Raw genomic sequence first — 27,682 nt, forward strand, 5'->3', positions numbered from 1 at the left:
TAATACGTTTATAAGGTGGGTATAATTTCTCCATTTTACCAAGAGAGAAAGAGTCTCAGGGAGGTATAGTAACTGTTGAGTTTTCCAGCTAATAACTGATAAGTCCTTTCATACACCCCTCATTTCCTAATTTCTAGCCAATGTTTTTCCCCTCATTTCTTTCTTCCCTCATTTTGCAACCATTCTTATAATTTTGTACAAGCAAATGGCCATAGTACATTGCCTGTAACTCTGTTTAGCAATTAATTAATTTTAGTTAACTGGCTAAATGAATATATTTCTATCTTATGTCATAGACTATAAAGTCCCCAAGGGATAGGCATAGGTATTATTTATATTTTTATCATCCAAAGCAACAAGCACACGTCCTCCTAATCGCAGTTAATAAATATTAAAAAAAAATACTTATGCCAAGCACTGCAATATATATATATATATATATATATATATATTTATATATTTATAGTCTCCAATCCTCATATCAAGTGTGTAAGGTAAGTATTATTCTTCTCATTCCCATTTTATAGAAGAGGAAACAGAGGCACTGAGTTAAGTACTTGCTAAAGGTCATACAGATAAGCTGCATAGAGAGAACTCAAACCCAGGTGCTCTGGCTCCAGAGTGATGCTTGTGTATAGTACTATACTGGCTGCTGAATATGAAGTGAAGAATTCAATTAAGAAAAGAAGTCAGAGAAAAACTTGAATGAATGGAACTTAAAATCACTCTTGATCCACGCAGCCATTTTGATTTGCTAAATCAAAATACTACTGGGGCACAATTTTTACCTCCCCGAGTGGCCCTATCACTTAAAAGCTTACAGATTTGGGATGGTACACAAACTTCTTTGGCTTCAGTTCCTTCATATGTAAAATGGGGCTGACAATAGTGCTGATCTAAAAGATGGTTAATAAGATTAAATGAAAAAATGCATATAAAAGGTTTAGCACTGTATCCAGCATATAGTAAGCACAAATAAATGTTAGCGCTTGTTATTATTAGCACAATGTCTTATGTCTAAGTGCTCAATAATTAGTTGTCTAATGAATGCCTGGCTTTATGAGTTCTGCTGGAGAGGACGTAACGAATTGTGACAGTGCACATCCATTCTAATCCTCTAGAAGGAATTTGAGCCTACTAGAAACCAAAGGCATTGAGGAAGATGCCAAGGAGTGGGTAGTAGGTACCTTATACAATGCTACCTGGGACTCGTTCTGATACAAAACCTAATGGCCATGAACTTGAGAATGGTAAGACTCAGAGACAAAATTCACGAATGCATGTTTGGCTCACATAGTTACACTCTGGCGACAGTTTTGCTTTCCTTAAAATGTAAGAAGAGACTAGCCAAATGTGCTTTCCTCTCCTTATTTGAATAGGATTCCTCCACTTAGAATAAATGAGAACTTGAGCAAGTTACTCAACCTCTCTTCTCATCTATGAACAGGGATATCTCCTGCATGAGATTAAGTTAATTAAAATGTGGAAAGCGTTCACAAGATGATAGCTATACATTCCACAGAGATGCTATCTAGCTCTAAGATCTATTCTTGAATTCTGTTGATAAAACTACTTCTGAAAACACCAAAATGCACTGATTGTGTGAATGCTTTAGCCAATCACTTGCTTGCTCTCGTTCTAATGGAGATAGGATACCAACTTTAATTAACTGATTCAAGAAATATTTATTAAATTCACCAAATTTTACTCTGTGGGTGTGGAGATGAAAAAGACATAAAAGCCTGTCTTCAAATAACATGTATAATTTAATGGGGGAAGACAGATGTGTAAACAACTAATTACAGAAGTAAACAGATACAATTAAGAGCTATAGAAATGCAGATGAAGAAATCTAGTAAAATATCATACTGTGACTAAGAAGGTGAGTACTAAATCCACTTGAACTTCAGGCCATTAGCTGCTAAATTAACTCACACTTTCTAATGAAGACTCAAAGAATCTTCATTCAGGTGAGACCATGTTCACTGACTCACAGAAGGTGAGTAGCATTTCAGTAAGAAAAAGGGAAAGAAAGCGATTTTGGCCAGTAAAAACTACATCAGCAAAGACATTCTTCGAGAATGGTACAATAAAACCTGCCACATGGGATAAGCGGGGTCTAAAAATCTAATCGAGTAAGACAGAGGTAGCAATGCGGCTGATGGAAATACTACTTTTATTTGGTTGCCCAATTACTGTGTGATACATTGCGTGGCTGGAAGGGGAGCAGACAGGTGCTGCTATTCCTGGTTCTTGGCCATTTAGCGGGTCAGTTTTCTTGGCTGACTCCCCTCGCACAGCAGCGGAGTCTGCTGTGCAGGTCACTATGTTTGGGTGCAACCCTGTTGTGCGGGAGAGTGTGCAGAAGCAGACAGGGATGGTTATAGGGCTAGACTCTGAGATTGACATATGTTGGGAGCATTGAAGCCTTCTCCTGCTGGAAGGCTCTGGAGCATGCTCTCTGCCAAATCCTTACAAAGTTAAATATGCTTTGAATTGAACTGCTGAAGTCTCAGATGATCATAAATCCGTAACTTCCTACTTCCTTTCTTCCTCCCAGTACCCGAAAAAGCTAAGACCTTTGGTTCATCCAGGTGGAAAACGAGACTGGAGCCAATTACACCACAATTTGTATTAGAGTGTAGTACCTTATCAAGTTTTGCATTACAGTGTGGTACCTTATCAAGTTCTATAGTCGTTTTGCAAAGCAGAAGAAGCTTGTGGCTTGTAGAAGGATATAGCTGGACATGAAGCTGGGAAGACAGACTGCTTTGCTAAGCTGTGTCAGTGTTACTCTCTGAACAATGAGAAGTCACTGAAGTTTCTAGAGAAGGAAATGACTGCACAGGATAGGAAGACAAAGCTGGTGACAAAGTTGAGGTAATAGTGGTAGTGGTTGAGGTAATTACAGACAGTGAGATAGCCAGTAGTACATCTAAAACGTCCAGGTGAAAAGCAATGAAGGTTTGAACTGAGATAGTGACAGTGGGAATAATAACAATAACCATACCATGTTATGTTTTTATAATGCTTTGAAAGGTTTTCAGCCTTCTTTTACTTATAGTCTTATCAGGGAACCCACATCAGCTGAGAAGTTAAGGACAATATAGACTTCTCTCTCTGTCTCTCTGTCTGTCTCTCCTGTCCTCTCCACCCCTGCCCCACTCTTTGCCTATCCAGCACCTCAACTGCTTGTGTGTTTTGAAAACATCTTCCTCTGTGTGAGTCCAGGTAGGAGGCAGAGCACCTCTCCCACCATGGAAGCCAAAAGAAGGCAAGACATTTATCTCAGCCAACCTCCTGTCACTTGGCAAATACACAGCCGTGTGACATAAACTAAAACAACTCCATGCTTCTGCCCAGGAAGTCTGAATGTAGAGTGGGTGGCTGGAAAGCAATGGGATAGTTAGCTCTCATGTTCAGGGCTGTGTGTCCCCAGCAGCAGGGTGACAACATCTCATAATTGCCCCTTCCTGAGAAAACTGTTAGCGCTTCAAAGCCTCCAGAGGTGCCCTGGTCTCTGAACATTTTCCAGACTGCTTCTCAAGCTTTATATGTTTTCTCTGAGCCACTTCACTTTTCCAGGAAATCACTTTAAGATAGCCAGAGTTTTTCCTATTACTTGCGCCTAAGAGCGCTGACTACATACAAACAAATCATATTTTCCCTGTTTGCTGACAGGAAACTGAGATGCAGAAAGGCTGAGAGCCGCCTGTGGTCACAAGGACAGTTGGTAGGTAGCCACACAGGGCTCTCTGCCCCTCTGCTCTCTTAGTTGTTTATCACGGGACTCGTCAGATTCTACATAGAAATGTGGAGAGCTTTACTGCTAAAGGAGGGATAATATCACTAATTGTTACGTGTATAAAGAGAAGCCAAACAAAATCAAAAGTATAATTAGTATCAACCAAGCTAAAGCCAACAGCCCCTGGCCCAGCTCCTCTAGCATAGGACTTGCAAATGGTAACAGCCTCTTTCGCTGATTAACTCACAGGGAAATCCTGCAAACTGAATCTAGGTGTTGTATTCCCTTAGATAATTGCATTCATCTCCTTACAAGCCATTGACTGCTACCCCCTTTTGTAAAATGTTACCTCTATCAAAGAATAGACTGGCCATTAGAAAACAAAACAACATTTCTTATTTGGAACAGTTTCACTTCCATGGACCTTTTCTAGCTTATCAATTAATTTTTTGTTCTAAACAATTTGTTCTGTATAAACTTCGCAGTGAACTCAATTTTTAGGAGTTAAAAATTGGCCAACACTACACTAGAATGGCATATATATTCTGCTTGTGATATTACTATTTAAGGTTATTTAAGTTCACAAGGAAAACCAATACAGATGAATTCAAAATTTACTGAAGTGTCTGATGCTTCTCCTGAGGTTTATTTCAATGTGACTGATGGATTTGGTAGGAACATGACTCAGAAAAAAGCCAAACCTTTGACATTATTTCTGTATTAAAATCTCCATGGCTTAAGATGACCATATTTATTATCACTTTAATACTATAAATCATAGGTTGCAAACTGAAAATACCCTAATTCATGAGTCAGAGAGATAAGGTAAATGGACAAGGCAGACTGGCTATAGGAATTCTGAAAGTCAAACGTCAGTTTTCTTACTGGAACTGCTGAGTCTCAGGGGCTGGGAGATGAGGACTTGTGATGAACTGGGGAGACCCTCTTCCCCTAAGAGGGTTGCTACTATTCAGCTGCATTTGATAGCTCAGGTGCAGTGATGCAGACCGAGAATTAATGGGGAACAATCTGGAAATCTGGCTGGAATTCCAGATTTTCATAATGAATCTTTGACTGTTTAAATGTTCAATCATTAAGATGTCCCCACAGCCAAATATATTGCCTCTGAGAGCCAATTTTGGTCACTCTCAAATATAGTCTTGCCGGCATGGAGGCTTCCTGAATGAAAGGTCATTCTCGACATCCCTGCATTCCATCCTGAAGACCTATGGTAGCAGCATTCCCCCAACAACTAAGTCTACACATGCGTTTTTAAAAGAGTGTTTTCAAAGTTACTGTCTGCCGACTTTCTTCATATTATGAAGTTCAGAACATTTTTAAAAGTAGGCAGATGGGAAATGTATTGTCATCATTGGGTTTACTGTGTTTGGGTAAATGTATAGTCTATTTCTGCATAATTTTGTGTGTTTGTATCGATACATGTGTTTGTGTTCATTAGAAGCAGACTAGGAAAATGTTTTTAAAATAACGAGCACCCTAAACTTTTACACCAAAAACCAAATATGAAAAAAGCAACTCAATCATTAAAGTGAGGAATTTGGACATAAATATGAACTGGATCCCCTCTCTACTTAATAGACTATCTTTCTAACTCTCCCCACAAACATCAGACTTGCTCCAGTATTACTGGAACTGAATTGTTGCTCCTCAACAATTAGAAAAGAGATGGGAACTGAGAATCATTTTTTAAATATAGTTTTGGACAATTCAACAGTGTTAGCTAATAATAATAGTATATTAGCTTTCTATTACCACCATAACAAATTACTCTCAACTCAATGGCCTGAAATGACATAAATTCATTATCTTATAGTTCTATAGGTCAGAAGTCCAACCAAGCTAAAATCAAGATGTCCAGAGGGCTGCATTCTTTTCTGGAGGCTCTGTTTGTTGATGTTTCCAGCTTCTTCAGGTTGTTCCTCTAGAGGCTATTCCAGTCCAGGGCCCCCCCTTCATGTTCAAAGCCAATAATGTTGTAACTCTCTGACCATTCTTCCATAGTCACATTTCCCTCTGACAACAGCCGGGAAAAGTTCTTCTCTTTAATGAACTCATGTGAATAGATTGAGCCCACCCAGATGATCCAGGATAATCTCCTCATTTCAAGGTCTTTAACCTTAATCAGATATGCAAAGTCCCTCTTGCCATGTAAGGAAACATATTTAAAGGTTCTGGGGATGAGGATGCGGACATCTTTGGAGGGACATTATTCTGTTCACCACAACTGGTAACGATAATAACTATCACTTCTAAATGCTTACTACGTCTCAGCTGTCATGCTGATGACTTTGCATGCTTCGTCTCACAAGATGGAGGAGATATGGGGATATATGTATACATATAGCTGATTCACTTTGTTATACAGCAGCAACTAACACAACATTGTAAAGCAATTATACTCCAATAAAGATGTTAAAAATAAATAAATAAAAACAACGTATAAAGTATGTAATATTTTTGCACTTTAAAGATGAAGAAACTGAGGCTAAGAGGTTAGATAAATTGCTCAAGATCACAGCTAGTAGACAGCAGAACAAAGATTCAAATCCAAGAAGTCTGAATAAGATAGTATCTGTACACTAAAACGCCACAAAATATTCATGGAGAAGAGGGGCCCAGAGAGGAGATTAAGATTTGACTTGGACCAACTAAAGAGAGAAGCTCTATGGAACTCTTAGGCATTTCCTATCTTTTTTGTTGTTGTTTGCTGTTATTGCATTTCCTAACATTTAATGGATATGTATGTGCAACTCTACTGTATAAAAATGCCTCAGGTAGTGACTTAATGGTTATGATTTTGTTCTAGAAAAATTCTAAATTCGGTTCTCATTGGGACACACTGAAATTATTCTTTCATGGGGTTCCAAGAACACCGAAAAAGCATTCTGTCTTCTTTGAAATGAAATATCCTATCACCTTGATTCTAGCTCTGCATTGATGGTTAGAAGTATCATCAGTTTAATAATCAACTTTTCAGCAAAAAAGAAAAGTAACATAAAACAAAAACAAAGCAAAACATGGACACTTCAACATGCACATCTCAGTTAGAAGGTGCACAGACTGAGTGAAATGTTTTAGAAACCATGAAATGTATCTTAGAATTTCCACAGGGTTTTCTGGCTTTATCTCTAACAATTCCATTCACACTAAACTTGCTATTATACAACAACCCATACTTTGGTACCTACTCTTCCTTCGTCCTGAAATGCCTTCTCTCACTTCTTCCTCTCCTGAAATGTCTGTTCATCCTTAAAAACCTCAATTTAAATGTCACTTAGTGATGCCTGCCCCAAACTGGGCTTAAACCAGATTACTCACTGCTTCTTCTGGGGTGGCCACAGCTCTCTGCACATTCCTTTGTTACAGAATGTACCACAATGTACAGTAATGATTTATTTATACCACCTCCATGTATTAAATTGGACAATAACCCTACTATGCACCCAGATCAAAGCTCTGGTGTCAAGAAAAGTGAAAGAAATGTGTGACATATCATGAATTTTTCACAATCACTCACACACAGTTCTTACACAATGAGTTTTTACTACTCTTTCATTACTCTTAACCTGGTGCTCTTTATCAGTACTTAGCTTAAGCAGGTTAGTTAACTATTGATAATATTTAATGTCTGTAGTAGGCAGCCTTTAAGATGGTTCCCAGCGATCTCCACCTCATGATAGACATGCCTTTGTGTAATCCCCCTCTTTAGTATAGGCTGGACCTAAGTGATTTTCTTCTAACCAATATACTACAGCAAAGGCAATAGGATGTCATTTCTGTGGTTAGGTTACAAAAGATGTTGGTCCCGTCCTGCCAGCAGGCTCTCTCTCTGACTGGCTTTGATGAAGCGAGCTGCCATGTTGGAAAGGCCCACATGGCAAGGAGCTGAGGGCAATCAACAGTCAACAGCCAGTAAGGAACTGAATCCACCAACAACTACAAAGGTAAGATTAAAAAAAACCCTTCCCCAGCCCTGGTGGACACCTTGATTGTAGCCTTCTGAGAGACCCTGAAGGACAGGACCCAGCTATTCTACACCCAGACACCTGACCCACAGGCTGTGAGCCAATAATTACATGCTGTTTTAAGCTGTTAGATTTGAGGGTTATTTGTTATGCAGCAGTAGATAACTAATACAATATTAGTCCCTTTGATAAAAGAACTTAGTTTAAGCAACCTCTTATGTGGTATCAGAATTTTTCTGAAGGAAGTACCAATCACTGAAATACATGACGACAGACAGACTGGTGAAAGCATTACCCAGACAACGAGAGAGGCTCTGCCATTCCCCAGCAGAGGCACACAGGAGACAGGAGCCTCCAGATTTGAGAGAAGAAACTCACCCTCTGAGCCCAAACCCGTGACCTGGATGTGACACTGCAAAGGCACCTTGGGCTGGGGAGAAAAGGGGAACACCAAGACAGGGCGATGTCACCAGGTAGATACACACCCACTGCAAGATTAGATCAGCAGCAGAGCCAGACGATGAACTCTGTTCCATGGAGCACACAGTGAAGAGGCACAAGGAAAGCCAAACTTCCATTCCGGCTAACATGTCAAAGCCAACAATAAAGGAAGAAAGTGAAAGGCATCTATTAAACCTCAACTTCAATAATCCTGTCCTCCACAGGTGTCTGTTGCTAAGACACCACTATTAGTACACTCCTGGCATGTATAATCTTTTTATTCCCCTATGTGAGTTTTCAGCTCTGTGCTCTTCACATAAAAGTCTCATAATAAAACTCAAACCATAATCCGTTTGGGACAAAGGTGAATTAGAGTTTACCAACCAAGTCAAAGCAAGTGAGGCTGCCTAATGAGGCGGCTCCCATCATCTCAGTGCTCAGATGAGCTTGCACAGAGGCAAGCTTGTGTGGACACACATCACCGGGTGCTTGGATCAAACCACGGCCGGGCTGGAGGTCAGACATGGATACGAGGGCTGCACTGAGATGCTGACTAAAGGCTTTGACAAGCCTGGAAACTGCTACGTGGGTGCTGGTGTGTGACCCCCACTCACTGACAGATTCAGATAGCACAGGCTCTTTTCCAAGCTTTTCATCTTGAAAAAGGCAATTCAGTTCCCTGAACCTTTGAGCCTCTTCCATTTTGAGCTGATTGCTAACTGTATGCATGCATATATGTGTTTCAGAAAAGAGATAAGCACATTGCCTTGGCCTCCACACTCACTGTGCAGACGAGTCTCACTTCTCTGTTCTCTGCAAGTTTTCCAAACATGGTCTGAAGTTTTCTAAACATTAACCCTTCCTGGTAACCACAGTACACATTCTTCTAGAGAGGTATTCTTGATTATGTTTGTTTAAAAACTGCTTTTCATTATTAATTCTTTGAGTCCTAAGGCTTCGTACTTTAATTTGCTTTTGTGACCATGTTTAGATGTTCAAGTTACTCAATAATAACTACACAGCATAATAATATATAGCAAACCACAGGAGATGAATGATGCAGCTTTTAGCATTAAAGGCCATATTTAACACCCCAAATCTGACTCTTCGTATTTTCTGAAATATGCCACAATTGTATCGTATTTTGTAATGCTGATTCCAGAAAAAGACAATTTGGAGTGATTGCTCATAAAAATGCAAAAGTCTTTCCCAACTGTCATGGCAACTAGTGGCCAGATGGCAGGATTGTCTGATTGCTGATTTTGATTCTTTGGAAAAGAAATCCACATGGAAGCAGCCAGGCTCATAAAATCTGCCCTGCTTGAGAACTGACCAGACTCACTCATTCTTTGGAGGCCACAGACTCTACTCCAGGTAGATTAGTGTCCACCATAGGCCCTGGAAGCAGATATCTAGCTCCAAGCCTCCCCATCTAACACTCATTCTCAAGAATAGGAGGAACCTCCCTGATCCCAGGAAGTACAACAAATCCTCCCACGGGAGGACTTTTCTAACTTCCAGAGAGAGTGCTATTCAGTTACACCAAGGTTTCTCTTTCTTTTTTAAGCCCCTATTCCCAGGTACATAATAAGTCAGTTGACTAAATAAAAACATGTTGAATCCATGGCTCCAGCAAGGCTATCTATTTATAATAATAATAAAAATAACTCCATTGAAAAGTAACCAGAGAGAAGTGCCCAGTTGAAAAACTCCTAGGGACAGAAGACATTTCCTCAAGACGATCACTTCTCTAATCACAATAGAGACAACGACAATAACTGTAGCTAATGTTTATTAAAGATTTCTTCTGTGCTAGGCATTTTACTAAAGATAAAGAGCCAAGGCTTTTTATAAGTAAAATGACGTTTATTTAGGAGCTTTGTGAGTGCTGATATGCATATTTTCACTTCCTCTTCTTTATCACTGTTCTCTCTGATCTGTGCCTCTCCTGGCCCCCTATCCTCTCTGCCGTTGTCCACAATATTCTTACTTCCTTCACTATTTATATACCAGTAATTATCATGGTACCCACACAATGAATTATCTACCTTCTTCCGTACTTGTGATTTTGATAAACCCAACGAGAGCTATTTTTAAACCGTTGATAATAAAGTTATTGTACATCCATACAATAAATTATCAGCTTCAAGTTCCATTCTTTTTGGAAGACTGCAGAATGAAAAAGAATAATGTTACGCTGCCTTTCCAAAATACCATCTCTTTAAGCACTTTAAGCAAATGACCTTTTCTAGCATTAATTAATAGGGAACTTCAAAGAAACACACAAAAAGGAGACAGCTATTTGAGAAAAGGCCACGCATGGGTTACAACGGACTTAAAATCTTTGCTCTGGTTGCCCAGTAGTAAATCCTCTGCAACCTTCTGTGCATGTCAATAGCATCTAAAACTCTTGAAAATGCTAGAAAACCAACAGTAATAAAGCCCAACAAATAGGATGGTAATAATAATTTTTTTTAAAAAAGTCAGTATTGACCTTGTTAGAGAAAAAGAAGTAACTACAACGAGATCATAAAATGTAAGTGCTAGGAGTTTTCGATGCTGTAAAAAGTTAAGTACTTTAAGAAGTAAAACTCCTTGGGGGAACACCAGAGGAGGCTCTTTGTTTAACAACAAAAATCAAGTATCCAGAAGAATTTCTTGTGCTCAGATACTTTATGGACCTTCTGTGATATGTAACATGGACCAAAGCCTGCATTAGAAGCTCTGGAAAAACGGAAGCAGTCAGGGTCAGTGGAAAGCTACTGGGGAGGCATCAGGATAGCGTAATTTGAGAGGCCCTAAGAAATCCCCTCTGTCACCTCTGTGAGGTCTGCGATTTTTCCACCTGTTAAGCTAAGAACAGGTTTTTTAAAATTTATTTTATTGAAGTATGGTTGACTTACAATGTTGTGTTAATTTCTGCTGTACAGCAAAGTTATTCAGTTATCTATCTATACATTCTTTTTCATATTCTTTTCCATCCTGGTTTATTGTAGGATATTGAATATAGTTCCTTGTGCTATACAGTAGGACCGTGTTGTTTATCCATTCTATATATAACAGTTCACATCTGCTAACCCCAAACTCCCAATCCATCCCTCCCCCACCTCCCTTTCCCGTTGGCAACCACAAGTCTGTTCTCTATGTCTGTGAGTCTTAAGAACAGGTTTTTGATAAGAGAAAAGGAGAGGAAAGAGCTTGGGGGAGAGTGGGCCTTACTGAGAAGGGGTCCATTTTGTGGCCAAAGGCCATTGGAAGGACACTGGGTACCTCAAGAACTGAGAGAAGACATCACTATACAAGGCCTAAAAGAAACCTGGAGAGGAAAAGGGAAATTAAAAAGAAAGTGTACATCCTACAGTTTCGAGTGGGTGACCCTAACTTCTCAACCTTGGCACCACTGACATTTTGGGTCATATAATTCTTTATTATGGGGGGCTGTCTTATACTGGATGTCCTGTGCAGGATAAAGATTAATGACTCAGTTGGAAAGTAACCAGAGAAAAGCTCCCAGTTGAAAGGGTTCCAGAAAAATAAGACATTTCCTCAAGAGGATAGCTAGTCTAACAATATTATAGGATGTTTAGCATGTCTCTGGCTTCTACCTATCATTAGGCCAGTAGCAACCCCCTTTCCCCACAGTTGTGATAACCAACAGTGTGTCCAGACATTGTCAAATAACCTCTGACAGGTAGGAAGACAAAACCGCCCCTGTTGGACAACCACTGCCCTAAAGGATGAATTTTCTCTCTAAGTTGGACAAGACCTTTTCCATTCCTTGGTGGTAGACTGGTCCACCCTTCCCATTCTCCTGTTCCCACTCTAAAAAACTACACAGGAGTGGGAAGATTACAAGCTCATCAACACAAAAAAAGAATGAGAACTCTGTTTTTTAGTTGTAATACTCAAAGCAGAGAGATATATCGGGAAGATCTGAAATGAATGTCTTTTCCTTCAGAATATTTTTATCCTTTGATAATTCCAAAATTCTTGATCCCATCTTTATTTCCAGAGCTATCTTATTCTTTGTGCATTACACAAGACTAGTTTCAAGATGAGCTGTCTAGTAAGACTCAGAAAGATTTGCCCAATTTAATCAGTGCTTATGTGAGTAAACCAAGAAAGGCATTAGTCTAGATAAATAATAAAGACACTTTGTTATTCATGAAAATTAAGTTATTTTTGTAATCAGAGAGATGGAGGAATGGGCTTCTAACATCTTGGCTCATATAAACCAAACCCTTTTCCTTCCCTTCCCTCTGCCTTTTCTATCCTTTCTTTCCTCCCTTCCTTCCTCCTTCCCTCCCTCTCTGCCTCCCTCCCTTCCTTCCTTTCTCTTTTCTTGTAGGTATAACCATGCTTTATTCTAGAATAGGACAGGATATGAGGACAGAGATTATGAAGTATTAACTAGAAAAAGAACACCATCACTGGAAGGAAAATTATATTAATGAGTTCAGAAGAATATAAAGTGCTGCATCGACACTTTATCAAGAGTGTAAACTATGCAAATGGTGCAACTGAGTCATCAGTGAAACTGCATAATAGAGTCAGAGGCCCAGAAAATGGCAATTTCTATGTTTTCTACTGACTTCTGATTTAGGATTATTACTATACGATCTGTAGGGGAAAAGTTCCTCTTGGAGTTGAAGCTAATGAAGTGAAACTACAGAAACGCAGTTTAACTACTGAATATTATAAATTGAATAATGCAGTTCTAGATAAAGTATGAGTCTTCTCCCCTTATTTTTGTGTTGTTGCAAATTAAACCAATGGTGACTAATGTAAGAGCTAAGAATAAAAAGTCTTATCCTCTGGGCCCCTTTTGCTTCTCACTGACTGTATAACCATAGGTAAGGCAATTAATCTCTCTGAGCCTCAATTTCCTCATTTGTAGAAGTTAGGAAATTGGATTAGATTATCTGTAAGAATGCTTCCATCTCCAAAATTTTCTCATCATGGCAAAAATATAACTCAAATTATCTGAAAGTGAAACAAACAAACAAAAATCTGTGCAATTCTACCAGCTGTGGAAGGTGATTACTCTATAGCATATATAATTTCTATGCCAGACTACAAGGTTATAAAAGCAAAAAAAGGCTTCTTTTATTGATCAAAGCTCCTGACTATAAAGTAACATGTATTGCCTTGGATTCTTCCTTAAATTAGAATGTCCATGATTAATTTTCAGATGGGGTTAGCACATTTGAGAGTCTGCTGGGTACAGCATTGACAATGTCACTTGTTACACTATGGCAGGGTGCTCTTCAATAGCAAAGAGGGGCAGGGATACAGAAACAAAACAAATTCAGAACTTCAAGAGCTCAGTCACAAACATCAGAGAATGGCTCTGCAGTGGTGTTCTGACATTTATTCTGGAAGGCCTACTCCTGCAAGTATGTGAATGTCTGTTTCTAAACTTCAGAGAAAATAAATCCCAATCTTTATCAGACATATAAAGTCCTACTCTGGACTTATGAGAGCTCTTGAAAAGGTACTGCCTAGATGCCTTCAGCCATAAGGCAAACCCACATCATAGAGGAGTCAAGCCTTCTTCAAGCCTTCTGTTCAGATGCTAATGCTAAAGGGTAGAGGAAAAGATTCAACGAGGAAAAATTTAAACATTCATTGCCTTTACAGGAACCCTAAGTATGTGCTGGCCCTGCATGGTTTAGCATAAAATGTTGTGTCAAAGATCACCTGACTCTGGAGGACAAAGTAAAATCCACTCATATTCCCAAGAAAATCCAACTTTTATGTATGGATGGAAATTCTCAAATTTGCAGACCTACTCATAGTAGGTAGAAAATTTCAGGGCAAGAAAGTCTCTCTTCTTTAAACGGAAACATAGAAATAGTGGTGCTAGCTGGAAACACTGGTGCATCATTAAGGAAACACATTCCATCACCTGCCAGATCATGAAATTCCTGGCTCTGGTTCCTTAGGCAAAAACTCATGGCCTGAACAGCTTTTCCTAAGGTGACTTTGGCCTTCCTTGGTATTCCTACAAAGGGACACTTCATTTTTATCATTAGATACTTTGAAATCTTAAGGGGAAATTCTCCATAAGTAGTCCAAAAAAAAAAAAAAATCACCCCAGCAATTTGTGGAATTTTATTTGGAAAGAAAATACACTGGGAGAGGTAAAGCCAAAGCAGAAGATGCTCTGTAAGGGATGACAGCTGAACTAGTCCTTGGATTTACAGCCAACAGACAGGCTCAGGATGGAAATGAACCTCTTGAAAACACCCTCCCCCAAGAAACACTCCTCATTCAACACTAGGTCAAATCTTGTGTCGTGTACTCTTCCTTACTTGTCTCTAACACTTTTTAAGATTGTAAGAAAAACAAAAAGAATCACTAGGAAGTACAAAAATATACAAAGCTTTTTAAGTCTCTAATGCCGAAGAATTAGCAGACTCCTTGAAAATTGCTAGCATTTTTATTTTTAATGAGTACATCTCAAAAAATCACTCAAGTAGTTTTATCTTAGTTTTTTTGTTTTGTTCTGTTAGCCATTACATTGGAATGCAGATTTATTGATATTACCAATATTACGGCAAACTGTTTATTTTATTCTTCATGTATTCACTAAGACTTGTTCTTTTATATTCCTTTTTTATGTTGAAAAATATCTCCATAGTGCTCCGTCAGGATACTTTGCCACTCAGTGTGATTATATTTTTTCTAAAGAAAAAGTGCAGAATTGTTCCCATAATGTGGAAATGTTTAGGATGAACTGACAAAAAAGCAAGAATCTGTAAATCCACTGGCAACTCTATGTTAAATATATTTTCTACCTTCAGAATATCTTTGGTTATTCTCCATAGACTGAGAAGGCAATTCTCATTACATTTTATTTTCATCATTCTGTTTTTATATAAATGCTACACTTGAATTTAGAGGAAGGACGGTCCCTTTGCTCTAAATAATAAACAGGATATCAAGTATAGACAGTCCCCACTTAGAATGGTTCAACTTACGACTTTTCAGCTTCATGATGGTACGAAAGTGATAAACATTCTGTAGTAAATGTACTTCGAATTCTGAATTTTGATCTTTTTCCAGGCTAGTGATATGCAGTATGATACCTTCTTGCGATGCTGGGCAGCGAACCAAGTGTAAACAACCGAAACACTTAGAACCATTCTGTTTTTCACTTTCACTACAGTATTCAATAAATTACATGAGGTATTCAACACATTATTATAAAATAGGCTTTGTGTTAGTTGATTTTTTCCAACTGTAGGCTAATGTGAGTGTCCTGAGGACGTTTAAGGTAGGCTAGGCTTAGCTATGTTGTTTGGTAGGCTAGGTGCATTAAATGCATTTTCAACTTATGATATTTTCAACTGATGATGGGGACATAAGAGTAAAAATGGCAAGATAACACTTTAAGTGCTCTCCAGTTTTATGACTTTATATGTTTTTCTAAAATATGGTATGTATATGTTTCTTCTATTTAAAAACAAAGCCAAAAAATGTTGTATTTCACACCCACATTTCTTCATTCCCCATAGGCTGCAAGCTACTCTGTTAGCACCACTTTCTTTCATATTCTACAGAATATGAAGTGAATATGTTGTCTTATCCTAGGACCAACTTCAGACATTACTAACACTCGAGATATCCCTGAGGAGGACTCTGGATGCTACTGATGGGAGTGATATTTCATAGCACAAACATAAGCAAAACTTCTTTGAAGTAGATACTCCACTGTACTCCCCAGAGGCATGAAGACACTCTTCCCATTTCCTAGCACTCCACGGATCTATTTCTGAAAACATTACATTACTTATGTCATTATTCCTCTATTCAAAAGTCAACTGTCATGTAAAGAAATATTATTTAAGGGTGTTTCTCAGATTTGCCATAGAATTCACACAAGCTTTTAGTATAAATACTATTTAAGTATAAAATTAGTAAAATATTGATTTTGTTCCTCAGTTTATCTTTACATTTCTAATAGGAATTTCTTATCCAGAGCAAGGAGCTAGCCCTTTCCTTAGAACAGATTCAGAATTAACTACCAAATCAAGAAGATATGCTTTTGCTTATAACTTGTTTTGTTGTAAGGGGGCATTTATGGCACACTTCTCCAAACACTTAGAGTTAAAAGGAACTTTTAAAAGTAAATTTAAGGCACAGAAAGATTTTATTTCACAAATAGTCACTGTTTACCTGTGCATGAATAGTCATCAATTCTGATGTATCCAGTTTTGCAGATGCACATGAAGGAACCTGGGGTGTTGACACACATCGTGTTCTCACGGCAGTAATGGCGCCCTTCAGCACACTCATCAACGTCTGTGAAGAAAAAGTAGGGCAAAGGGGTCAACAGTGGCCAGTAGTCTAGAGTTTCTCTATAATTTTCTTTGGTGGGGAGAGGGCAAAAGTTACTAATTGAAAAGCATTTTTAAAATGTATTCAAAGTATCTCCTTTAGTAGAAACCTTTGATGTTCAAATGACAGAAATTATAACATTTTTTCCTAAAAGTTCTTGCTGGAGTTTCAAAAATGTCTTTATATTTCAACTTGCATCATTCTAAAATACATCTGAAAATATTCAGTCCATTCATCTACCTTAGATAGAATGTTTGATAAAATGAGTCAGAAAATAGAGACTGGGCTGCCTTAGAGTCTTGGACGTTTCAATCACTGAGCCGACCACATATTATGTTTTGATTCACTGGCTATTCTGTACACTTGGGGAGACCCTGCAAGAGGTAAATAGAATATTCAATATACACCAGAACTTGAAAAACGTCACTTAAAGATATGAAACCAATAACATGTCGTTTATTAGAGATACGAGTAGAGATACAGTTATACCAGTAAGTGTTGAACAGAGATGAAATTACAATCTAGAGCCTGATAGAAATGAGAAGCTGTAAAATAGAAAAACAAGATATCATATTGAAGAGCTTCCACAGTAATTCACACAGCAAGTTTTGAGTGTAGGGACTTGCAAATGCTAAGCCATAATAATAAGCACTAGTACTAACTGGGAAGAATGTGAATTTTAACAATAAAACTGTCCCCATTTTATAGCCCCTCTCTGCCTGAAACATAAAGTATTTTACAGGTATTTTATCATTATGTTATACTCTTTATTAAGGGCCTTAATGCATTGACCAGGCAAGGTGCTTCTCCTCCAGAAGTGTGCTTTCTCAAATCCTCGTGGTAAATCCACGAAGTGGCATTGACCTCATTTGTACTATTAAAATAAAGGGATCGATTACAGGAGATAGTCAGGTGACCCAATACTACAAAAGTCATGCCATTCATATAAACTCAAGTACGTTCTCAGTCCTGAGAGTGTCAAAAGAAATAGCTGACACAGTCTCTCGGGGCGGGGGGGGGGGGCGCTATATTTTAGAGCTAGAGGACTCTTGGCAATTACGCGGCTAACTACTTATTTTAAGGATGAAAATATTGAGATTTAGAGACACTCAATTTTCCATTCAACTTCTAAATGAAAGTCAACACAGTAAATTGCAAACATCTTAGCATACAAAGCCCCTCCCAGTTTGACCATTACTTTCTGGCTTTATATTCTATGATCTCACTCCCTCTTCCCTCTCAGTGTTCTGGCCACACTGAGCTTCTGGTCATTTCTTGAATGGGCCACACTCTTTCTTACTTATGTGCTTTTGCATATGCTGTTCTCTCTTCTCCTTCTCTCCCTATCACCACCCGCAGCGGATCTTGTCTACCAGTAGATTCACCCTTCAAGAATCTGTTTAAATGTCTCTCTGAGAAAACTTCCCTAAGGAAGTAAAATGTTCCCCATGCTGTGCTCCCTTGGAACTTTGTAAATGTTTCCATTATAGATATATCCATTGTACCTTTATTAATTTTTGTAAGTTTCTTTTTCCAGTAAGTCAAATATACCCTTGAAGGGTAGGGATCATCTATTTGTGTTTCTTAATTCTGGCTACACATTATATTCATGTGAGATGCTTTTAAAAAACATTAGTTTTTGCACCAACTCCCCAAATCCCACTCCAAAATCTTGTTTAATTATCTGTGGTGCAACAAAGACATAACATTATTTTTAATCTTCTCTGTGAAGAGTCTAATGCAGGGGTCAGCAAAAATTTTCAATAAAGAGCCAGATAGTAAATATTTTAGGCTTTGGGGGCCATAAGTTCTCCACTGCAACTACTTAACTCTTGTTGTAGCATGAAGGCAACCATAGACAATATGTAAATGAATGAGCCTGATGATATTCCAATAAAGCTTTATTTACAAAATAAGAAGATGAATCAGATTTAGCCTACAGGCCATAGTTTGATGACCCCTTGTCTAATGCATAATCAGAGTTAAGAATCACTCAGAAGGACCGAAATGGAGGAGTAGAAGGACGTGAGGCTCACCTTCCCCCAACATCAAAAATACATCTACATGTGAGACAATTCGCATAGAAAATCAACTGGAAGCTGTAGAAGATCTCTTATACAACCAAAGCTGGAAGAAAGATCTCCACATAAGCAGGTTGGAAATTTTTAAAAAAAGAAAGAAAGAAAAAGGCATCAGGATGGAACCAGCACTGCTGAGAAGGATCTGTGAAAGTCCACACATAGACCCTTGTCCTGGGGAACCTCTTTTCCTGCTAAGAGGTCAGCTGGGATGGGTGGGGCCTCGACTTTGCTCAAGAGGAGCGTGTGCATGCTGGCTTGCTAGTAATCATGGAGGAGAGAGCGGGGAGCTGACGGCACTCCCAAAAGTCTGAAATGTGTGCTGGGCAGGGCCGCTAGTGCTTGGTGGCTAGGCGCTAAGTCTCGGGCAGAAGGGCCCTTGAAGGGGACTCGTTCTAGCTGTGTGGAGACAGCCCAGAAGGCCTGGGGAGTGGTCCATGCCAAATCTCAAAGCCCACTGTCAGCACAGCACACACATGGCAGCCGTGCGTCTGGCACTGGAGCCATGATCAGTGCTCGCACAGGTGGAGGTGGGTCCAGACGTGGCAGACACTGTGGGCTCACACATGAAGGCGGCGGGTCTGGCCTCGAAGCCCATTTTCAGAGCTCACAGGGTAGGGGCAGTCTTTGTCAAGTGGCACCACAGAAATGCACGTCTTGGGCGGACAGTCCCTGGGGAGGAGTATACAGCGGTTCATTTCCAGAGGGAGCCCTCTGGTTCCACCCACCCCACACCACAGCTTGGAACCAGATCTGGGGCACACAGGTCCTGGGAGAGGCCTGCCAAAGAGGCAGCCTGGGCCCCAGGAAGCAGCATAACTATCTTGATTCCTGCAGCCACAGCACTTCAGCCCCCAGAACCAGCCCACTCCACACTGCAGCCTAGCACTAGGTCTGGGACAAACACAGTGGAGTAAGGGACGCACACAACCTTGGGCTGCTTCTGGGCAAAACCACGGATGCCTGCATGGACAGCACATAGGTTCCCTGGGCCTCACTTGCTTCACTGGTCACATCCTTTGGGACAGAGCAGGCACTCAAGGGCAACAGAGCCTTATAGAACCTGGATCTCAGGGCTTCTAGTCCAAGAACTGGGGAGCAGACCCCGCCCCTGACAGGGCTGTGACAGCCACAGAGTAAAGAGGAGGCCCTGTCTAACACTGCTGTGCAGTCTCTGGACACCATAATGCAAGTCACACTCCCTCTCAAGGGGCTAAGAGCCAGCATTCCCTGAGGAAAGACGTGGCTGGCATCCAGATCAAAAACAGCCCTTGCCACAAAAATATTGGACTCGTACAGTCTACACAGGGATGCTCCCACATGGAAACAGCCCTTTTAGATCACAGTAGATAACGGTTTCTCCTAAATTCATAGAGACAGAGAAAGTTAAGTAAAATGAGACAGCAAAGAAACTACTGCCAGTTGAAAGAAGAGAAATCCTCTGAAAGAACAAATAATGAAGTAGACCTCACCAGTCTACTAGACCCTGAGTTCAAAAAGGAGGTAATAAAAATGCGAAAGGAATTAAAAAAGATTATCAGTAGAAATGCAGATCACTGTAACAAGGAACTAGAAACTATAAAGAGGAACCAATAAAAATTAGACAATTACTGAACTAAAGACCAATCTAGAAGCAATGAATAGCTGACTAAATAACACAGAAGAACGAATAAGTGATCTGGAAGATAGAATAATGGAAATCACTGAATCAGAACAGCAGACAGAAAGACAAAGGAAACAAAAATAAAAGCAACATATGAGATCTATGGGATAATAAAAACTGTGGCAATGTACGCACAACAGGGGTTCCAGAAAGAGAAGAGAGAGAAAAGGAGATCGAAAATTTGAAGAAATTATGGCTGAATACTTTCCAAATCTAAAGAAGACGGATTTCAAGGAATAAGAAGCACAGAGGGTCCCAAACAAGATGAACCCAAACAGACCCACACTAAGACATATCTTAATTAAAATGGAAAGAGCTAAAGATAAAGAGAGGATTCTAAAGGCGGCAAGAGAAAAACAAAGAGTCAGTTACAAAGGTACCCCTATAAGGCTTTCAGCTGGTTTCTCTGCAGAAACTTTGCAGGCCAGAAGGGAGTGGCACGATACATTCAAAGTCCTGAAAGGAAGAAACCTGCAACCTAGGATACTCTACCCAACAAGATTATCATTTCAAATAAAAGGAGAGATAAAGAATTTCTCAGACATGCAAAAACTAAAAGAATACAGTAATACCATACCTACCCTAAATAAATATTGAAAGGTCTTCTCTAAATAGAAAAGAAGCAAGAATCTACAGGAAAGGAAAAATCACAATAGGAAAGACAAATATATAAAAGGATTGAAGGTCACTTAAATAAACCATTATATAAAGAAAAAAAATTTTGTAAAAGCAATTATAACTACAATTAACTGCAAAAGGCTAAACATGAAGATGTATAATAGGACATCAAAAACACTGGGGAAGGGAGTAAAAAATGTAGATCTTTTAGAATGTGTTTGAACTTATATAACTATCAGTCTAAAGCAAGTAGATATAGTCATGGATCAACATACTTGAAAACCAGGGTAACCACAAATCAAACACATACAACAGATTGACAAAAATCAAACAGAAAAGAACCCAAGCATAATACAAAAGAAAACCATCAAACCACAAGAGCAAAAACAAAAACAAGAAGAACTACAAAATCAACTGGAAAACCAGGTTTAAAATGGAAATAAGTACATTGCTTTAAATGTCAATGGACTAAATTCTCTAATCAAAAGACACAGAGCGGCAGATTGGATAAATAGCAAGAACCTACAACATGCTGCCTACAAGAGACTCACTTCAGGGCAAAAAACACACACGGATTCAAAGTGAGGGGATGGAAAAAGGTATTTCATGCAAATGGAAATGACAAAAAAGCAGGGATAGCAATACTCATACCAGACAAAATAGACTTTATAACAAATTCCATAAAGAAAGGTAAAGAAGGACATTATATAATGATAAGAGGATCAATACAAGAAGAAGATATTACACTCATTAACACATATGCACCCAATATAGGAGCACCTAAATACATAAAACAAATACCAACAGACATAAAGGGAGAAACAGAGGAATACAATAATAGGGGGAGACTTTATTTAACATATCACTTACATCAATGGACAGATCTTCCAGACAGAAAATTAATAAGGCAAGAGAGGTCCTAAATGACACAACAGACCAGTTGGACTTAATTCATATTCACAGGACACTACATCCAAAAAAACCCAGAATATACATTCTTCTCCAGCACACATAGAGCATTATCTACTCCTGCTACTTCTGTATGTTTGCACTGGTCTGTAAAGAAAGTATCACAATCGATTACAGCCTAAAAGAAAAATCAAACTACAAGCACCCTGGTGGAATATGATGAAAACTCATTTGCTTCCAGAGTCTTAAGATCATAATAAGAATCATATGGGATTATTAAGGTGTTCAGCTGGATCAAAGGACTTTAACCCTGCCCTTCTGAGAGGGTAATGAGGAGAAGTCAATGTTCTGAAAACCACTGAAGAAGCCCCCTGGGCTTAAGCTGTGAGCTGGAGGGATGGCCACAAAGAAGTCCATGTGCACAAAAGCATGAAGAATTTATCTTTGGAGATGAAAGAGCTAAGAACAATGAACGTAACCCAGGGACAGCATCTTGGTTATCAAAAGGAAAAACCAGTGAGTACACTGTGACATCACCTCAAAACAAGAGTAGTTCCTAGTGAGAGATTATAGCTCCTGGTAGAGTCAAGGAAGTAGCTTCAGTGCCTGGAGCAGGACTGAGTCCAGGTGAAACAAGCATTAAGTACAGAAGACACTGTGCCTCTCTCCAAACACTATCCTAGAGAAGAAAGCCTACCGCAGCAGGAGTAGCCACCAAACCTGGCAAATCAAACTCGTAAGTACGTATGAAGCAACCCAGATCCCTCCTAAGAACACTTAAGGAATGGGAACTTTGAGAATACTAAAGTCCTATGGGACGGGATGGAGAAAAGAGACAGTAAATTGGGGTAATTTCTGTTAATGTGGCTCTGTTTACAGCTACAAGCTATGGAATATTTTGATTTGTAAGATGAATAAAGGATAATTTGTGAAAGGGTAAGTTGGCCTTCTAAATACTGTCTCTAACAATCGCTCATTGTTAGGTCTACATCCCAGACTGTTGGGGGACATCAGCCTGTCCAATTTTCTTTTGCAGATGTTTCCTTTTTAAGCTGTCATATAGTCAGAGAAAATATATTCCGTAACATCTTATGGAAAAACCCAAGGGAACTCTTTGGCCAACCCAGTTCAACATAGGGCTGTAAAGCAAAAATGAGGAACCTATTTAATATGAAGCCTTTTAGGAATTTGAGTGATTTGGATCACACAGGAATACAGGATTCACAACAAAGAGATATGAAGTGTCAGACCTATTTCCTGGAGCAGTGTTATGAGGGGAAAAGAAGTAAAATGCCAAAAAAAATCATCGCAATACTGCATACCTAATTGCCAATTGCCTTTTTAAATTTCTCATGCTGCATCTTCAGGAAAGGAACTCTCCAAAGAGTCACATTTACATACTAGAACTACAAAGCTACATAAACATCATTTCCGTTTACATGTGCAGATTCAGGCACAAAAATGGCATAACTAAAAAGTAATCTGGTGAAAAACATATTCAATCTTAATTCAAGGTATGTTTTAGTTCCAAATCCCAATTCAAAAACTCAGTGAATCAAATTCTTACAATTCAGTTCAATTCTCTATATACTTATTGAATGTTTTCTATGTCCAAGTCACTTTACTGGAGTTTCAGTCATACTGATGACCCTAAGGGGTAAAACAACAACCATAGGTAGATAGTACCACGGACAGATTATGCTTCAATACAATTATCTATTAAGTGGGGAGAACAGCACAATATTGGAGAGGGCTACTAGAAAGTAGCTTCCTGCCAGGTGGAAGAATTCAAACATGGCTGGACACACTGTAGAGATTCAAGCAAAGGGTACACTGCTGAACCATGGGGCTTTTAACATCCCTTCCAAAATTCAGTACAAAGGGAGTTAAAGCATAAACCCTGCCTTAAAAGGACTTACAGTCCAGGAAATAGTAATATCATCATCATTATCCATTTAGGTGCCTTCTATGTTTTAAGCCTACATTTTAGAGAGTACTATCTCTAAGAGATTCATGGTTGCTTGAAAAGACAGTATTGCACGGTCAAATAATTTCAGAACCATATTACTATCCTGTCCCCATTCCCCTCCTTAAAAGTCACAATGTACATGATCAAAGTACAGACTTTGAAATATCTAGTTGTTTTTAAAAAAATCTTCATTCATTTATTCAACAAGTATATAATGAACACGAAACATGTCTATTTACTGCATGAGGCAAAAAAACAAACTCTAGCTGAAGAAATAATACTTAAAAGATAATGTTATGAAGTGACACATACTGTCTACCTGAAACATACACCATGTGCATTAAATGGGGAGCAACAAACATTTTTTTTCTTAACACAGTGCTAATTTCTTCTGAGCACCATTTAATTCAGAACACATTAGGGAATTTATATTTGGTGATACAAATGATTTTATAACTCTTCCCTCCCCCAACGTGAGGAGCCGATAATGAAATTAAGAAGCCAGGACATACTTACATGAATAACAACATGAGGTCTTTTATGCTAAGTGTCAAAAGAAAAAAAAAAAGAGGAAGGTTGATGACTAAGGACAGAGGCAACCAAGGAATATGTGATGGTGTGGCAGGACTGGAAGTGGCTTTTGAAGAAGTAGGCTTAAAGTGACTGACTTGCACAAAGTTGGAAGGGGCTGCCAAAGAAGAGAGTTTCCTGTCAAACAGAGGTGTTCAAAAAACAGTACTGTAAAGATTCAAGTCTGGTGTAGGCAGCAGAGATGGCAAAAATATGAAATATTGAGGAATGATGAACATTCCATTTGAATGAAGTTTGTGCAGGAAAAAAACAAACACTGTTATGGGATAGAAGACACATGCAAATGCACTTAAATGCCCAACAAATATAAGAAAGGTATCTTCTTTGTTGTGATATGAAGACATTAAAGCATTTGGAAGGAGGAGGTTGGGGAAGCAGCATAGAAAAATACATCTCACAAGAGTTGGTAAGGTGCACTTGTGGAATTAATTTAAAAAGGTACAATCAAGGTGAGGAGAATGTTCATGAATTAATAAAAGGTGGAGTCTTAGGTAGTTACTAAATCTAAAGTAACCTTCCCAGCCCCAGTTGCTCCACGTTACTTATCAGTGTCTGAAAGCATCTTATTAAGTTATTTGTTAGTATGTCTGTTGTCTACTTCTATTGGAATATAAGATTCTGGAGGGTAGAGACCTTGTTCTAGAATAATGGCTGGCCCTCACTAAATATCTGCTGAAGGAATCAATGGACCCTTTCATGGCTTTTCATCTGGAAGGAGAAAAGATAAGTATCCTCATTCACACTGGCCTGACCTGGAGCTCAACTTGGCAGAGTGAATCCTTTGTCTTCCCAGGATACTGCCCAGGCATTCACTTAGACGTGGGCTTTTTTGTATGAACAGTGAACATAAGCCACGGTGGTGAAATTGTCTTGTGTCACGGAAAAACACTGCGGTGGGAATAAAGAAGGCTGGAGTCTAGTCTTTGGCTCTATTATAAACCTGACAGGCATTTCATCTCTCTGGACCTTAATTTAATCATCCGTAAAGACAAAGGCTAGAGGTTTCCGAGTCGTTACCAGCCCTCGTAATTTACAGTTCTAACAAAGAGAACATGATCTATATGACTGCACTGAAGAATCTGATTCTCTAGGATTTTGTAGGACACACAATCCTACTCTACCAAACTTAAAAAAGCAGAGGTAAACTGTGTTTCTTACACTTGAACAACTTCTCTTGCCCCAGGATAATTCAAGCTGGTCCATTTTAGAAACAGGAATTTATAAATTCCCTTTTACCCTATCTGAAAGCTGAGGCCGACTTCGTAACTACTCAGAATCATAGATTTTTAGCCCTGAAAGGAACTTTAGAAATCGTCTAAACTAATCCCAGCCATTTACTATCAAAGAGATGGAGGCACAGGGATGCCAGAGACAAATTAAAAAGGTGGCAAGGATCAGTCAGATCATGAAACTTTTGTGAGCCACGTTAAAAAATTTGGACTTCATCCTATACAAAATGGGAAAGGTTTTAGGAGAGGGTTAATTGAATCCGATCTGTGTGTTTGGAAGATCCCTCTAATACAAGTTTACACGGTTAATGAGTGACATTCAAAATGAGAACACTGTTTCCAAACCCCAGGTCCCAGGTTAATGTTCCTTTTGGCCATAGACTGGTCTCCACACCAATCTTGGAGGCAGTGGGCACCCAGGCATGCTGCCCCCTCACCTATGTGCTTCTGCCACGCAACCCAGCTACCCCCACCTTATGCCTTGCATGTCACTGGTGCCATTTTTTTTTAAAGCGTGGTGTATTTCTAAGGCGACAGCATTTTCAATACTGTCCTGCATGGTAATGAACACTAATGCCTTCTTGCTCAGCCAATAAGATCTGAAGTCATACAGCTCAACAGCAAGGACTCCTCATATTGAAGAATGATACAGATCAGTATGGGTTATTACTAAATCTTGGCCCACCAGCTGTGAAAAACTGCCTTGGGAAAGTTGGCAAAGAGATCAAAAACTTAATTCATAAATCAAGAAAAAGACGAAGTTCTGAGAAATGTAATTCTGGAAAGAGATTTGAGAGTAACATTTGGGAAGATACGAGTATTTTTAAGAATAAAAAATTTGCAAGTAAAAGTAGGCTGCTCAGTGAAGAATCAGTAAAGAATAAATTAAAATGTCATTTACAAATAAGCTAGCATTTAAAGGAATTGCCAGCAATCATGTTTTAAAGTCAGTGGCATTAATGAGTTTGTTTACCAAATATTAATTTTTATGTATTAAAAACTATATCTATCATATGCTACTTAAACATATGATCTTTTTGACATCTCAAAACAGTAGCCACATATTTCCTTCATTTATTTTTTAAAATTCATTCATTGTAAATTGGACGGTACATTCTTCAAGAAGAGTGAAACCACTAGCATTATATCAGTTTCTTGCTACTCTTAACAGACTATATTACTCCTAGCTTAAGGGGCAGAGGAAACAAACGCATGAGTAGTTTATCCATATGTAAGTAATATTTATTGAATTCTTACTATGTCCAAAGTGTTAACATGAAAACCAATGGCATAGCCTTGAATAAGCCAGATGTATCTGTCCTTGCAGAGCTTATGGTCTTTCTGACAAGAGACACAATTAATAATAATGATAATAATAATAATAATGATGATGATTATGTTCATTATAAGAGTTTGATAAGGATAGTACTACCTAGAAAAAAGTGAGGGCTCAAAATCTAGTCAAACAGGCTTCCCAGGGCTTCCCTGGTGGCGCAGTGGTTGAGAATCTGCCTGCCAATGCAGGGGACACGGGTTCGAGCCCTGGTCTGGGTAGATCCCACATACCATGGAGCAACTGGGCCCGTGAGCCACAATTACTGAGCCTGCGCGTCTGGAGCCTGTGCTCTGCAACAAGAGAGGCCGCGATAGTGAGAGGCCCACGCACCGCGATGAAGAGTGGCCCCCGCTTGCCACAGCTAGAGAAAGCCCTCGCACAGAAATGAAGACCCAACACAGCCATAAATAAATAAATAAAGCAAAACTGTCAATAAGTAAAAATAAACAAACACTATTATATTAAAAAAAAAAAAAAAAAACCCCAAAAAAACAGGCTTCCCAGAAGCTGTGACATCTGAGCAGAGGACTAAAGGATATGGGAAAGAAGAGAGCATTTCAAACAAGGGAACTATGTGCAAATGCTGGAAAGTGAGAGAATTTTACATATTCAAAGAATAGCAAGACGTTCAATGTGTCTCACGAAGCAAGCAGGAGCGGTTTTGTGTTGAGGTCTTGCAAACCGCATGAAAGAGTTTGACGTTATCTTGCGATCAATGGGAATCTACTGGTTTTTTCAGTCAATTTTCGAATACATCATATGTTCACATGGTAT

At 39.0% G+C, this 27,682-nt stretch overlaps 1 protein-coding gene across 2 annotated transcripts in view; it reads right to left on the reverse strand.

Annotated features, from left to right (window-relative positions):
• The window catches only part of NELL2 (neural EGFL like 2), a 377,275-nt gene that overhangs the window by 160,214 nt on the left and 189,379 nt on the right, over window positions 1–27,682 (reverse strand). For both annotated transcript variants that reach the window (XM_067696278.1, XM_067696277.1), the window contains exon 14: window positions 16,354–16,479. In XM_067696278.1, coding sequence (XP_067552379.1) covers window positions 16,354–16,479 — 126 coding nt within the window. The remainder of the gene's footprint in view (window positions 1–16,353; window positions 16,480–27,682) is intronic.

The sequence above is a fragment of the Pseudorca crassidens genome, chromosome 11 (assembly GCF_039906515.1).
Source record: "Pseudorca crassidens isolate mPseCra1 chromosome 11, mPseCra1.hap1, whole genome shotgun sequence".
NCBI classification, from domain to species: Eukaryota; Metazoa; Chordata; class Mammalia; order Artiodactyla; family Delphinidae; genus Pseudorca; species Pseudorca crassidens.